The sequence below is a fragment of the Thalassophryne amazonica genome, chromosome 8 (assembly GCF_902500255.1).
Source record: "Thalassophryne amazonica chromosome 8, fThaAma1.1, whole genome shotgun sequence".
Taxonomy (NCBI): domain Eukaryota; kingdom Metazoa; phylum Chordata; class Actinopteri; order Batrachoidiformes; family Batrachoididae; genus Thalassophryne; species Thalassophryne amazonica.
In genome coordinates, this window is record NC_047110.1 from 1,651,048 (window position 1) to 1,666,248 (window position 15,201).

General features: G+C 42.9%; 1 protein-coding gene and 1 long non-coding RNA gene across 3 annotated transcripts in view; one reads left to right on the forward strand and one right to left on the reverse strand.

The window, feature by feature from the left end:
* tat (tyrosine aminotransferase) overlaps positions 1-15,201 on the reverse strand; it is a 110,277-nt gene that overhangs the window by 17,601 nt on the left and 77,475 nt on the right. For both annotated transcript variants that reach the window (XM_034175677.1, XM_034175678.1), the window contains one exon: positions 1,294-1,377. In XM_034175677.1, the coding sequence (XP_034031568.1) occupies positions 1,294-1,377 (84 nt within the window). The remainder of the gene's footprint in view (positions 1-1,293; positions 1,378-15,201) is intronic.
* Positions 653-10,548, forward strand: LOC117515205. Its single transcript, XR_004562102.1, has 3 exons — positions 653-828; positions 3,763-3,764; positions 10,536-10,548. It is a non-coding gene; the product is annotated as an uncharacterized LOC117515205 (long non-coding RNA).

Below are 15,201 nucleotides of genomic sequence, written 5' to 3' on the forward strand. Positions count from 1 at the left end.
TTTGGGTGGCTGTACTGATTAAAATTCTATCCAATCAGGAGCCTTATTCTCTTGTCGTCACTTCCACAAAAACTAAAAACATGGCGCCAACCTCGTTTGTGTGGACCGATAAGGAGTCGGAATTACTTCTAACCGTAGTTTTAGAATACAAAGTTAACATATATGCACACAAAAAGCGCCTGGACAATGGACAATACCAACACTTTGAGAGCAGCCATGTACCCAGACGTTTAATACTGCCATGAACACTCCTGGCCAGTAGATGGCAGTAGTGGCCTTGAAAAAATGTCAAACAAAATTCCAGATAATCTGTGTCTGCTACATTTAAGATGCGTGGAATTTAACAAACGCAAATACACTAAGGTCTATAAACCCAGAGAATATATTCACGAGAGTTTTAGGCACTAGAGTTTAATGCTGTTATCTGTGGACCCTGAACAGAGTGTCTGAAATGCATTTGTCCTGTCGTGAACGTCTGAGATTACCTTATGCTACCCATAATGCATTGCTGCCTGGCACAGCATGTGCTCACAAAACCTTAAAAATGAGCACATTACTTTAAAACGAAAACATATATCTGATATTTTCACTTTATAAACTTCAGACATGACAATAATTTTAAATAACTTATCTAAAATAAGTGGTTAAAATTTGAACCATAAGTTAAACATGTATGCCTCTGGATGACTTGGTGACATTGCGATTATATTAGTATGGTGTTAAAGGAAATGACTTTTTTTTTGGTCACCAGTTCTCCTTTGTTTACAGACAGAGTGATTTCTGATTGCAGAGGTTAGAACAACATACCTATTAGGAAACTTTTAACAGGTAGGTCTCAACAGCTTTAACAGTTTTAAAAATGTTTTTCACTGTTCAGCTTAGTTTAGTACGTTATCGGATGGTAATTCATCGGAAGATAATTAGTCCGATGATGGTTTTTAAATTTATCTAAAAAGATAATCCGATAATGAAAACATTATCTTCGATAACTATCTGTTATCAGATTATCAGAAGTGTGCCCACCACTGCATGTTCTCACCCCAAAGTCATCGCATTCTGACGCAAAACCATTTTTTGACCATTCTTCAGCTGGGTGGCCCCTTCACTTTACTTAATGATGCACGGGGGGGTGTTAAGTGTTAAGTCAAGCTATAAAGGACAAGATATTGATGGGAAAGGATACTGAATGTACTACATCCCATCTTTATCAGAAAACGTTATAAAACTGATTACATAGTCACATCATTACATGCAAAGTGTGAAAAACATGTGAAATGTAGGAGGCATACCTACCATGAGGTACATGGCTCCTGAAGGCATGACTGGCTTCAGACCAGGGACAGTGGACAGCTCACTGAAACAAATCTCTGAGTTGGACTGAGGACAAAGAAAATAAATCATATAAAACAGAAATGACTCCATTTTTATGGTGGTTTTTCATCCCATCTCTCTCTCTCTCTCTCTCTCTCTCTCTCTCTCTCTCTCTCTCTCTCTCTCTCTCTCTCTCTCTCTCACACACACACCAATGGTCAACGTAGTGCCATGCAAACTGCTCTACTCCACACTGGAAGAAGCTTGTGCACTAAGGACCTTGCTGAAGGGACCTTTTTTGTCAACCCGGGGACCCCTGGTCACAAGCCCTTTGTCTCTCCTTGGAGTCAAAGACACTCTTCCCCATATGAATAATTGCAGTAAATGCATCTCGAGCATCTTTTCCGCTATTCTCTGTCCTTAAGATGTCCTTCTGGAGACAGACCCCATCCCCAAAGAGAAAGTATCACTAACTGATCTTTGTTATCTACTGAGAGAGTTCTTAAGAAAGTGTTTGCTCCTTCTTCAGTTCTTTAATGTCTGCAGGGATTCTCAGACCTCCAGGTCATGGTATTCAAGTTGGCTGAGTCATGACAAGTGAACTTGTTTAGTTTCTTGAAGACAAGTCTCTCTTCATCTAGAAAAACATCATCAGTTTTTGTTGGAGAGACTCAGAGTGATGCAAAGAAAGGCGTTAAGAGTCTTTGATCTCTGGAGGTCACGTCCTTCTCACCTTTGTTCCAGTGAAACTGAGAACATTGGGAACTCACACCTGAACTGATCTTTGAGTCTCTGTGGCACTGATGAAAGGACAGATTTACAGGTGGGAGACAGGTGGTATCTCAACTCTCCAAGCCAGTTTGGAGAAGGGTCCATCCCTGGGGTGAACCAGTTCCTGTCTGATGGTGATGCTGGATCTGAAAAACTCCTCTGGTCAGGACTCAGCCTTCTACCAATATTTGAAGGAAAAGAGGAAACACTTCTGAAGAGCTCTCAGAAAACCATGTTTGGCAATGCACTGGGCCTGATTTTGTTACGTTTAGTAGTAATAAAGAACCCAAAATTGCAGACAGTGATCAACAAGGTGTGTCAAAACCCAGGTGATTTATTGGCTGAGCCAAGAGCAAACAGTCAAACAGTTTGTGAGGTAACAGGTGCACAAAAAGTTATCCAAATATGGTGGAGTCATAATACAGACTGCAGGGAAAATTAACACTGATACCACCGTCACACTAGAGCACAAATTGCATGAATGCCGTATGAATTGACATTCGAACGACATTCGTGCAATTCCTGCTGCATTCGAACTGCACTCGAATGCCTCATACAGCGTTCCTACAGCAGTTGGCACATTCGTGTGTCGCTCATGCTGGAAAACATGCGAATGGTGGTGAAGTCAGTCGTACCACATTCGTACTGCCGTAGAAATGGACAGTCAAACATCATTCATGCAATTTGATCTGCAGTCAAACTGACATGAATTGACAATCAAACGATATTCAAGGAATTCATGCTGCAGTCGAGCTGCATTGGAATTCCTCGGACAGCATTTGTGTGGCACTTAGGGGAAATATGCCAAATTGGCACGCCAGCAGAAATGTAGAGAGCAGGCACACTACTGTCGTGCTGCATTCTAACTGGGGAATATTTGTGTGGCAGTTGTACTGCTGTGTGACTGCTAGCTCATATGGCATACAAGCTAGCAGTCACACAGTTCACCCGCTGCAGACGTATGTTCATACGCCTGCAGCGTATGAACTGGCATCTGTAATGGCAACCCACCAGCATTTGGAGCAGTCTGATTGCATAGGCACGTCCCGATTCTGTCCCCAATGAGCAAACCCCCCAGCATCCTGTTCTTTCGCAAAGGAAATATTGTAATGTGCAAAGTCTGTGGCACACAATCATCATGTTCACTATACATGAACATTGCACAATGATATGGAATACACTGTGTGTCACAATGAGTCAGCGTGTCTCCATGACACGCTGACATCATCTCAATGGGGCCTAACAGCCATGATGACATGATAATACAGATGAATCCTCTGACACATGAGGTGGACTGAGAATGGATATGTGATTACTTGCTCATTCTGGACGTTACACTGTGATCACAGCTGCTGTGCATCACTGCATCTCCGTGACACGTTGATGCGCAGTGTGGCAGTCTCGACGGGGTCAAACAGCCATGATAACATGATAATTGTTAAAGATTTTGTATATATGTTATCACTGTTAAACGTTTGTACATTTGTCTTCTTTCTCATGAGAACGGTGTTGTGCTGTTTTGCACTTCACCCTGAGAATGTATGTGTTATTCAACCTTGTTTTAGCTTTGTCTTCTTTCTCATGAGAACGGAGATGTGCTGTTTTGCACCTGTCTTAATGCAATCCTGAGAATTCAATTTTGTTTTAGCACTCTGGGGTCAATCTGAGCTGGGAATGAAGGAGTGGATGTACTTATTGTTATAACATAACTTTGTTTTCGCAGCCTCTAACGACTGGGAGCAAGAGAACGTTTTGACTGTTGTGATGTGGTGTTTAGTGTGAAGGAGTGTGGAAGACAGGACACTTCAGGCAGATGCAGAACAGCTGATACCTGCAACAGACGAACGAGATGTGCTGACCTGAAGTGTTCTTCCTTACAGCTGCACTTGATGTATGCGTTTATGTTATGGGAAGAAACTTGTCTTGCGTCATTACCCCCACCCTTAGGACAAGTTTCTTGTTTATGTGATGAGGGCGTCTCTTAATAAAAAGAGCGGAAAAGCAGGCCAGACTTTAGTGTAGCCTTGGTGTACAGCCTGGCCGCACTCCGCGCGTAATATTTGATTTTCTGTCTCACTGGTGTTTCTTGACTCTGTTTGTCTTGTTAAAGGTTTTACAAATGTTTGGAGGAGAAAATACCCAACATTGACTGGGGGCTACGTCCGGGATCTCAACAACACCGGAGGTGTCCGGCGGAGGTCGTCAAGTCCAGACGTAAATCCTTGGCCAAGGTCTGATCGATCGATTGATCGTGTCTGCAATTGTCGACCACCGTTGGCATCGTCTGGTTGACGAGATTTTCCCGAAGAAGACAGACAGGAAGTCGAGTCAGTGAGTAAAATTTCTTTGTAAACAGTACTGAGTGAGTGGTGATCAGATCACATAAACAGTTAAATTCCGCAAGCGATGATACAGAATCGTCTGTTAATGCAAAGCAGTTAAACTCTGTAAGGAGGGTGCGGACTCCTCTGTTTTAATACGCGTACCGGTAGGGGATAAAAGTGATCACATAAAACAGTTAAACTCCGTACGCGATGATACAGAATCGTCTGTTAATGAAACACAGTTAAACTCTGTAAGGAGGGCGGACTCCTCTACGGTTGCGAGGGACGCAAGTAGTTAAATTCCGGAAGGAGGATACGGACTCCTCTGTTTTAATACGTAAAGGAAATCCCGGGTAGAAATACGTGCACTGTAAAAAAGTAGTTAAATTTGGCAGGGACGGCGGAGTCCCCTAAGGCAGGACATTAGTTAAATTTCACGGGAGGGCGAGCTCCCCTGACATAAGAATACGCGTACGATTATTAGGAGTGTTTCTATGTGTAAATAGTGTTTTGCGCAAGTGTAAATAACTGTGTGAAAGTGTAATACTTTGGACAACGTTAGTGACAACCGTGCGTGTGGAAGCAGAGGCAAGTGATTCCGCTTCCTACGGGGAGGTGAAAGGAATCAACCACATGACGGCAAATTAATTGTCACGTCCAAAGAAAGTGTGAAAACTTCAGATTTAGAACACCCTAGGTGTGCCCCCGTCTGAAGTCCAAATTATAACAAGGGATAATAAAAATGGGGGGTAAGACGTCTAAAAATAAGGAAAATTTATCAACTGACGACTGGAAAGTTATGGAGGCAAAAAATCCAAAAGCAACAAAGAAATTGGAGACCTGGATAAATAAACATGACTTTGACGGACGACTGAACCTGATCATTTATACAGAAGCTGAAGAAGGAGTTAGAACGGGAACATAAAGGTGATGAGAAAAAGATGCAGAAAGTAGGGGCAGATTTAGTGGCATTTTGGGAGGAAGAAGCAGAGAACAGACAGAAAGGAGCAGAGAAGCGAAGCAAGGAAAAAGAAAGCTGTAGGTAAGGCAGAAGAAGATGTGATAATTCAGCACAGAGAGCCAGAACAGCCTCAACAATCACCGCCGGCTGGATCGTCGGTGATAAAGAGACCTTTATCTCCTCTACCAGAGGATGACGATGTACCGCCACCACAGTATGATTTGGCGGTAAAACCTAAGGTAAAAAGAGAAAAACCAGAAAAACCACAAACACGCAGTCAAGCGAAAGTGCCTACAGCCCCTCCCATGGTGGAACATAGTGATCAGGGAGGTGCCTATCCTATGATAGAAGTACCAAATCCTCGTGCAGGAACAGCAGGACAGTTACCAACCATGCTCGTTTATCGGACATGGAATGCTGATGATATCAAAGCAGCAGTCGACATGATACCATCGCCACATGTCGATATTGAGGGATTTATGCAGGATATAGAAAACATTAGAACATCTTACCACCTTAATGGACCTGAAGTCCAACAGGTGTGGATGAAAGCATGTGGCCCTAAATGGAGTCAGGTACGCGGAGACTGGAATCCTGCAGATCAACAAGGCGTGCCACTGACACATGATGATCTAGTCTTGAAAACAAGAGTGGAAGCTATGATTACACGTGCAAAAGGAGTGTTAGGACCAAAGATAAATTATACTGAAATTACCAGGACAACTCAGAAAGAAGGAGAGCCATGGACAGAGTTTAGGTGCAGATTTGAGAATGTGTTTAGGGTCCATAGTGGCATATTGCCAGAAACACCTGTGTATGAACAACAATTGAAAAACGCTCTGATCCAACATTCCAATAAGGATATAAAAGCTTGGATACAGAAACATTGGATTGGATTGCCTACAGGCACATTGGAAGACACACATACACACTGCTGTCATGCAGAAGAAGTCTTAAAGCAGAAAAAGACAAGAAACAGCGACAAAGGAGTGTATGTAGCACATGGAGATGACGAAATATATTACCAGCAGGGTAACTTAAGACAGCAGAAGCAGTGCAAACGCCCCAAAAAGCCATGGCAAAATAGACAAGGTGGACAGCCACAACATCAAGGACCATGGCAACCACAACAGCAGCCCAGACAGGGAGGGCCACCACGTGGTCCCCTGATTTGTTGGAACTGTGGAAGAGAGGGACATATGTATAGAAATTGTCCGAATCCACCTACTGAGGGAGCAGCAGGAGGAATTCCACAACGGAATAATCCTCCTCAGCCACAGTATCCACAATGACTAGAATCCATAATCCATGATTCCACATCATATAGGCAGTCTGATTGCGATATGGATCTGTGTGCCTTGCTGGGAAATCCGGTACCAAAACCAGAAGTGACTTTGTTGGTAAATGGACGACCAGTGACATTCCTTTGTGATACAGGAGCATGTAGAACCACATGTAATGACAACATACCTGTCCATCAATTAAGCAACGAACTCTTTAGGGTTCGCTCTGCAAATGGACAAACATCAGACGTCCCTATCACCAAACCCATAACGTTGACAGATCCATTTGGCCTGACGTGTACTATGTCAGTGTTAAGCATGCCACAATGTCCAGTTAACCTCCTAGGACGAGACGGATTGACTGCATTGGGCTTGTCCATAATTGTGGAACAAGGGAAATTAGTTGTTGAACGCACAGGAGGCGTTAACATGGTAAGAGAAGAAAGCGCTGACCCCACATTCCACTATTACTATACATTTGACATCTCAGAAGAAGATGCTGCAGGATGGGGTAAAGATGTCGTCTTGCAAGCGACAGCCCTACTAAAAAATCCTGAACAACAGATGTCACCACCTGACCTGCATGTCACAATGTGGCATAAAGATCCTCCAGGTCCGGATGGTGACTATGAAACTAAATTGAAAAATGTTTCACCTGTGAAACTGACAATGACCGATTTGATTCATGATGGCAACTCAATAGCCGTCATAACAGTAACAGGCGCCACTGAAGATGTATCAAAATTGAAATTCACAGGTATGCCATTACATATGTCACTTTGTAAGCCATATTTGACAGAATGGCAAGAATTGGGACTGACAGTCATAACAGCTTTGTCAGCCTCTGATTGGAGTAGAGTTGGCCCACGAACGGAGTTCAGTCCATCAACCAAGTTGTATAAAGTGCTAGTTAATGTCTCATTGGTGCTGACAGCTGGAACACACATTGATGCGTCCACTTCACAATCCTGAGTGTTTCAGTTGAGTCCTGAAGAGGATGCTCTTCTCTCTTCAGTACCGTCAGGATTGTGGACAACAGGTCCTTCAGACGTAGGACTGATTAAAAATGCACAACCTGTAGTTATAAGGCCAAAAACAGAATACAGACCATGTGTAAGACAGTATCCATTGAAACCTGATGCAATTGAAGGAATCAGGCCAGTAATAGAGGATTTATTAACAGCAGGAGTAATAGTGCCATGTCCAGATTCACCATGTAACACACCCATATTTCCTGTGAAAAAGGCTCCGCCCTCAGTGGGGTGGAGAATGATTCAAGATCTGCAGGCAGTAAATGCTGCTGTGATTAAAAGAGCACCATGTGTCCCAGATCCACACACCTTGTTAAATTCGCTGAGACCAAATTCTAATAGTTTCTCAGTAATTGACATAAGTAATGCATTTTTCTCTGTGCCAGTACACCCAGATAGTCAATTCTGGTTTGCTTTTACCTTTAAAGGACAACGATATACATTCACCAGATTACCGCAGGGTTACGCAGAGAGTCCAACTATTTATTCTCAAGTCATGTCAGCATGTTTAGCCAATTTCGTTCCACCGGCAGATAGCCAACTATTAGTGTATGTTGATGACATTTTGATTGCCTCTGACACACGAGAAAACTGCATAACTGACACAGTAGCATTATTATGTTTCTTATTTGACAATGGCCACAGAGTGAGTAGAAACAAAGTTCAGTTGTGTAGGGATAAAGTAAAATATTTAGGACATGAGTTATCAGCCACAGGGCGCACGATCCTGTCTGACAGGAAGGAAGCAATTTTGCACGCTCCAAAACCACAAACCAAAAAGCAGATGATGTCATTTCTTGGATTGACAAATTACTGCAGGGCATGGATTCCTTGCTATGCAGAGTTGACTAGTCCACTTTCTGATTTGATGTACAAAGATGATATTTCAATGTCAACCGTGTTGGAATGGAACAAAGATGCTGAGGAAGCCTTTGTAAAAGTCAAACAAACATTAGCGTCATCCACAGTTTTGGCACTACCAGATTATAGTAAACCATTTACTCAAACAGTTGATTGTAAGAATAAGTTCATGACTAGTGTTTTGGTTCAAGTGTATGGCTCAAAATTAAGGCCAGTTGCCTACTACTCATCTAAATTGGATGCAGTAGCAAGTGCTTTACCACCATGTGTACAGGCTGTTGTTGCAGCCTCTATGGCTGTTCAAAGTAGCAGTAATGTTGTTCTATTCCATCAGTTGACATTGAAAGTTCCACATGCAGTTTCTGCACTTCTGTTGCAGACAAACATGAGCCTTTTGTCCCCAGCAAGACATCTTTCGTGCATGTCCTTGCTATTATCACAGCCACACCTTACGATAGAGCGCTGTACAACATTGAATCCCTCCACATTGATACCTTTACCTGAGGATGGTGAGCCGCACAATTGTCTTGATGTAGCAACAGTTTGTACAAAAGCACGCCCAGACCTCCGGGACACACCCATCCCAAACAGTACAATCGTGTATGTGGATGGTTCTTCCACCAAAAATGCTTATGGACAAACACAATCTGGATATGCTGTCGTCACAAATTCAGAAGTATTAGATTCTGCTTCATTGCCATCGTCATTTTCAGCACAAGCAGCTGAATTAGTTGCTTTAACTGCAGCTTGCTATCTGTTTAAAGGTACGGCCGTATCAATTTATACAGACAGCCAGTACGCTTTCAGCACAGTGCATGTGTTTGCAAAACTGTGGGAGGAGCGTGGAATGGTGACATCATCTGGAAAGCCAGTGACTCATGCCACTCTCCTAACTGCCCTACTGCAAGCTGTGAAGTTGCCTCAACAAATTGCTATATGCAAATGTGCGGCTCACACTAAAGGCTCTGACAGTGTTTCAAAAGGAAATGATTTTGCTGACAGAGTAGCAAAAGAGGCAGCAGCAGCTTCTTCTATTTTTGTTATACAGGAAACAACTCCAGATTTGTATATAGGTCGTACACTGCTTGCTGATATGCAACAGCAGGCAACAGACAGAGAAAAACAAATGTGGATAGCTAAAGGCGCTACGTATGCAAATGACTTGTACGTATGACCACAAAAGAAACCCATATTGCCAAAAAATATGTTTAAATGGGCAGCTATTATGAGCCATGGCGTGACGCATGTCTCATCAGGGGGTATGATATCGCAATTGCAATCTATTTTTTGTCTTTATGGGTTCGATGCATATGCAAAACAGCATTGTAGAGCATGCATGATATGTGCAAAACACAACTCACAAGGCAATTTGAGACCCCAAAGAGGTAAATTTCCAACACCACAATATCCCTTTCAAGTGATTCATATGGATTATATACAGCTGAGTAAACATGAAGGGAAGGAATTTTGTTTAGTCATAATTGATGCCTTCTCAAAATGGGTAGAATTGTTCCCTACAAAACATGCAGATTCACTTACAGTGGCTAAAGCATTATGCAAAGACATCATCCCACGATTTGGAATACCAGAAACAGTCTATTCAGATAACGGAGCGCATTTTGTTAATGCAATAGTGCAATACGTAGGAGAAGCACTACAGGTTAATCTCAAAAATCATTGTGCTTATCATCCACAAAGCGCCGGATTAGTGGAAAGGATGAATGGAACAGTAAAAAACAGACTTAGAAAGACAATGGAGGAAACAGGCAGACCATGGACACATTGTGTAGATTTGGTAAAAATGTATATAAACATAACTAGTACCATGGGGTTGACACCGTATGAAACATTGTTTGGCAGAAAATATCGATTGCCATATTATGGACAAATTTGGGATGTACCTGAGGAAGCCAATTTGGCGGATTACATGAGAAAAATGTTAGAAGGACAACGAGGGAGAGTTCCAAACACTGATGATCCCATTTCTCCACAGGAGGACCCTAAAGTGGTACCTGGAGACTGGGTGTTGATAAGAAGCATCAAGAGAAAACACTGGCATTCACCTAAATGGGAAGGGCCCTATCAAGTACTACTCACAACACCCACAGCTTTGAAAATTGGGGAAAGAAGTACATGGATTCATTTAACTCACTGTAAGAAAGTCATTTCTGCAGACACAGACAAACAGTAAGAACAATAGGACAAGACTAGTAATAGTGTGTGAGCTTGGTGTTAAGATCCAGGTTAGACACGAAAGCTAGCAGAAGACATTAAGAAGCCACTGTTCTGAACATAGGTGTGCTGTAGTGTGCAGAAATGGCGAAAGAAAAAGATAAAAAGAAAGGGGGTTTCTGGACCCCACGGACAGTCCTTGTTATGCTACTTTTCTTTTTTGAATTGGTATTATTATTAAAAGCCATGAGCACGGGACATGATAATAAGGATCACATCCGCAGATTGCAGAGACCAAAAAGAAGTAACAAAGACCCCAGTCCGATAATCAATGCCACAGTACATAGCTGTGATGGGAATAATGCATACCGATTTGGTGTACAGGCCTGCATTCCTAGAAATACTTCTGTGATCATCTCTGTACCATATAGTGCTCTTATCCATGGAATGCCGGATGGTGACAGAGGGACTAATTACGGAAATAGTTTCTCATGGTATATGACCAACGATCAACAAGATAGGAGATGGGAAACGTTGGTAGCCGATGAATGGAGTAGATGGACACCAAGATGGGCACAAACCGAGTGGGCTAAGTACCAGAGTCAAAGTCTCAAAATGTATCAAACAGATGATAAGCTGTCTATAGTGGTGAATACCACAGAAAAAGGAACCATATTCCCACCTGATATAGAGGGAGACTGTTGGTTGTTCCTCCTTTGGGTATACAAACAAGGAAAAGATCCGTATTTCCATTTCTTCCTCTGTGAAACAGATAGAGTACAGCAACCAATATTGACCGACTTAAGTACGTCAAAGGGGGTGTCCATACAAGCAAAGGGGGTGCCCATACAAGCAAAGGGGGTGTCTGTACAAGGCACAAAAGACATGAAGGCAGATGACTGGTTCCTAGTAACTACAGGAATTAGTGGACAAAATAACAATTGGCTTTTAATGGCAGAACAAGCAGGACTAGCAGCAAAGAAGGACTGTGTTGTGTGTATGGGACCCAGACCTACATTACAGGTAATACCGGCAGCATTACCCAAAGACTGTCTACTGACTGCTATGACACAGACATACATTGCGGCAAACAACAAATGTTCTAAGTGGGACAAGATCTATCCAGTGACCAAATTGACTAAGATTAAACCTTTATTCTCAAGCAAAGTTGGGCATGCTAACCATACATGTGTACACTTGACAGGGACAAGTAAGACTTTGGGTAGCTTAAACCACACCGCCTGGTGTAAGAATGTGGTCCATAGTACTCCCACATTCAAACCTGTCGGGAGGAGTGACGTATGGTGGTGGTGTGGGGATAACAGAATCTTTGACAGACTGCCACGAAATGTGTCAGGTTATTGTGCATTAATATCATTATTGTTACCAGTTGAAGCCATACCCATGACCCCTGAAGACGTTACGACATATGCAGCCTCTCTTATTCCTGAAGATTGGCAGAAAGACGTAGCCAGACATAGAGTGAAAAGAGATTGGAAAGGAGTGGGAAATCCAACATATATTGACGCAATAGGAGTCCCCAGGGGAGTGCCTGACGAGTATAAACTGGTTAATCAAATAGCAGCTGGATTCGAATCTTCCATCTGTTGGTGGTGCTCCATTAATAAAAACGTGGACAGAATAAACTACATCCACTACAATGTACAGAAATTAGGAAATTGGACTGAGGAAGGATTTAAGGCTGTCCATTCACAGTTAGAAGCCACGTCCCTTATGGCCTTCCAGAATCACATTGCTCTGGATATGTTGTTGGCAGAGAAAGGAGGTGTTTGTGCCATGTTCGGAGAACAATGCTGCACATTCATTCCCAACAACACAGCTGCAGACGGCAGTCTCACTCAAGCCATTGACGGGCTGAGAACGTTGAACAGGAAGATGAAAGAGCACAGTGGAGTAAACACCGAAGGCTGGGATTGGTGGCTGGAAGGGATGGGAAGATGGAGGTCTTTGATTTCTTCACTATTAGTGTCTATAGCAGTATTTGCTGCAATTCTAACATTGTGTGGATGTTGTTGTATTCCATGTCTCCGAGGCCTTGTAAATAGAATGATAACCACAGCAATAAGTCCAGGACCAGGAGGGGGTCCAGCATCATATCCACTTCTGGGGACAGATGACGACAAGGAGGACGATGGCTCTCCTGACCTGTACCCAGACCAATGGAAGTATGATGACCCAGACACCGATGATGGTGACAATGATGACATCACCTCTGGGGTGTAAGCCTATAGAGAAAACATACCATGATGAACCTCTTAGTGAAAATCTCAAAAAGAAGTGCTAAGCTGAGTGATGCCTACTGTATGTTTAACAGGCGATAAACAGGAGGGGAATGTTAAAGATTTTGTATATATGTTATCACTGTTAAACGTTTGTACATTTGTCTTCTTTCTCATGAGAACGGTGTTGTGCTGTTTTGCACTTCACCCTGAGAATGTATGTGTTATTCAACCTTGTTTTAGCTTTGTCTTCTTTCTCATGAGAACGGAGATGTGCTGTTTTGCACCTGTCTTAATGCAATCCTGAGAATTCAATTTTGTTTTAGCACTCTGGGGTCAATCTGAGCTGGGAATGAAGGACTGGATGTACTTATTGTTATAACATAACTTTGTTTTCGCAGCCTCTAACGACTGGGAGCAAGAGAACGTTTTGACTATTGTGATGTGGTGTTTAGTGTGAAGGAGTGTGGAAGACAGGACACTTCAGGCAGATGCAGAACAGCTGATACCTGCAACAGACGAACGAGATGTGCTGACCTGAAGTGTTCTTCCTTACAGCTGCACTTGACGTATGCGTTTATGTTATGGGAAGAAACTTGTCTTGCGTCATTACCCCCACCCTTAGGACAAGTTTCTTGTTTATGTGATGAGGGCGTCTCTTAATAAAAAGAGCGGAAAAGCAGGCCAGACTTTAGTGTAGCCTTGGTGTACAGCCTGGCCGCACTCCGCGCGTAATATTTGATTTTCTGTCTCACTGGTGTTTCTTGACTCTGTTTGTCTTGTTAAAGGTTTTACAAATGTTTGGAGGAGAAAATACCCAACAATAATACAGATGAATCCTCTGACACATGAGGTGGACTGACAATGGATGTGTGATTACATGCTCATTCTGAACATTATACCACGGTTACAGGCACAGTCAGTCAGTGCGTCTCAGATCTGTGTCTCAGAGCTGCACCACACCTCGCATGGCTGAGCGGACTGTTACAGCTACGTTACACCTCATAAAACAGTTCCAACATCTGCCCCATTTGGAGGACTGACAATGCAAATGTATTATGGAGCCATCACAGTTTGAATATAATAAATAATCTCCTTTGGAACGGCACCATCCCCCTTTTGACAGATAAGTGTTAGAAATCATTACATACAGTATTACAGTGATGGAGTTGGCACCATGACACCATCCATGTGACGGGGGGCCACCAGTACTTTGTACAGGCAACCAGTGATCACATGGACTCCTGCTCCTGTCACTCCAACTGGGATAACAGATGATCGCAGTGCTGCGCATGCCTCCTTCATCCACACATCTCATCTTTTCGCCTCATGGCTCGTGAGAACCCGCTGGCACAGTATCGCTTATTGCTATTCACAACTGATCCAGAGAGGGAGGGTGAGAGAGAGCGACACAAAGAGGGAATGGGCAGAATGGTGCTGCATTTCTATTCTCAGGTCAGTCACTACATGGTCACCTCTCACATGAGACTGTTTTTAAACTACAGCAGGGTAAAAAGTATTTAGTCAGTCCCTGATTGTGCAAGTTCTCCTACTTAGAAAGATGATAGAGGTCTGTAATTTTCATCATAGGTACACTTCAACTATGAGAGACAAAATGAGAAAAAAAAAATTCCAGGAAATCACATTGTAGGATTTTATACAAATTTATTTGTAAATTATGGTGGAAAAGAAGTATTTGGTCAGTAACAAAAGTTCATCTCAATACTTTGTAACATAATCTTTGTTGGCAATGACAGAGGTCAAACATTTCCTGTAAGTCTTCACCAGGTTTGCACACACTGTAGCTGGTATTTTGGTCCATTCCTCCATGCAGATCTCCTCTAGAGCAGTGATGTTTTGGGGCTGTTGCTGGGCAACATGGACTTTCAACTCCCCCAACAAATTTTCTATGGGGTTGAGGTCTGGAGACTGGCTTGGCCACTCCAGGACCTTGAAGTGCTTTTTACGGAGCCACTCCTTCGTTGCCTGAGCGGTGTGTTTGGATCACTGTCATGCTGGAAGACCCAGCCACGTTGCATCTTCAATGCTCTCACTGATGGAGGTTTTGGCTTAAAATCTCACGATACATGGCCCCGTTCATTCTTCCCTTAACACGGATCAGTCGTCCTGTCCCCTTTGCAGAAAAACAGGCCCAAAGCATGATGTTTCCACCCCCATGCTTCACAGTAAATATGGTGTTCTTGGGATGAAACTCAGCATTCTTCTTCCTCCAAACACGACGAGTTG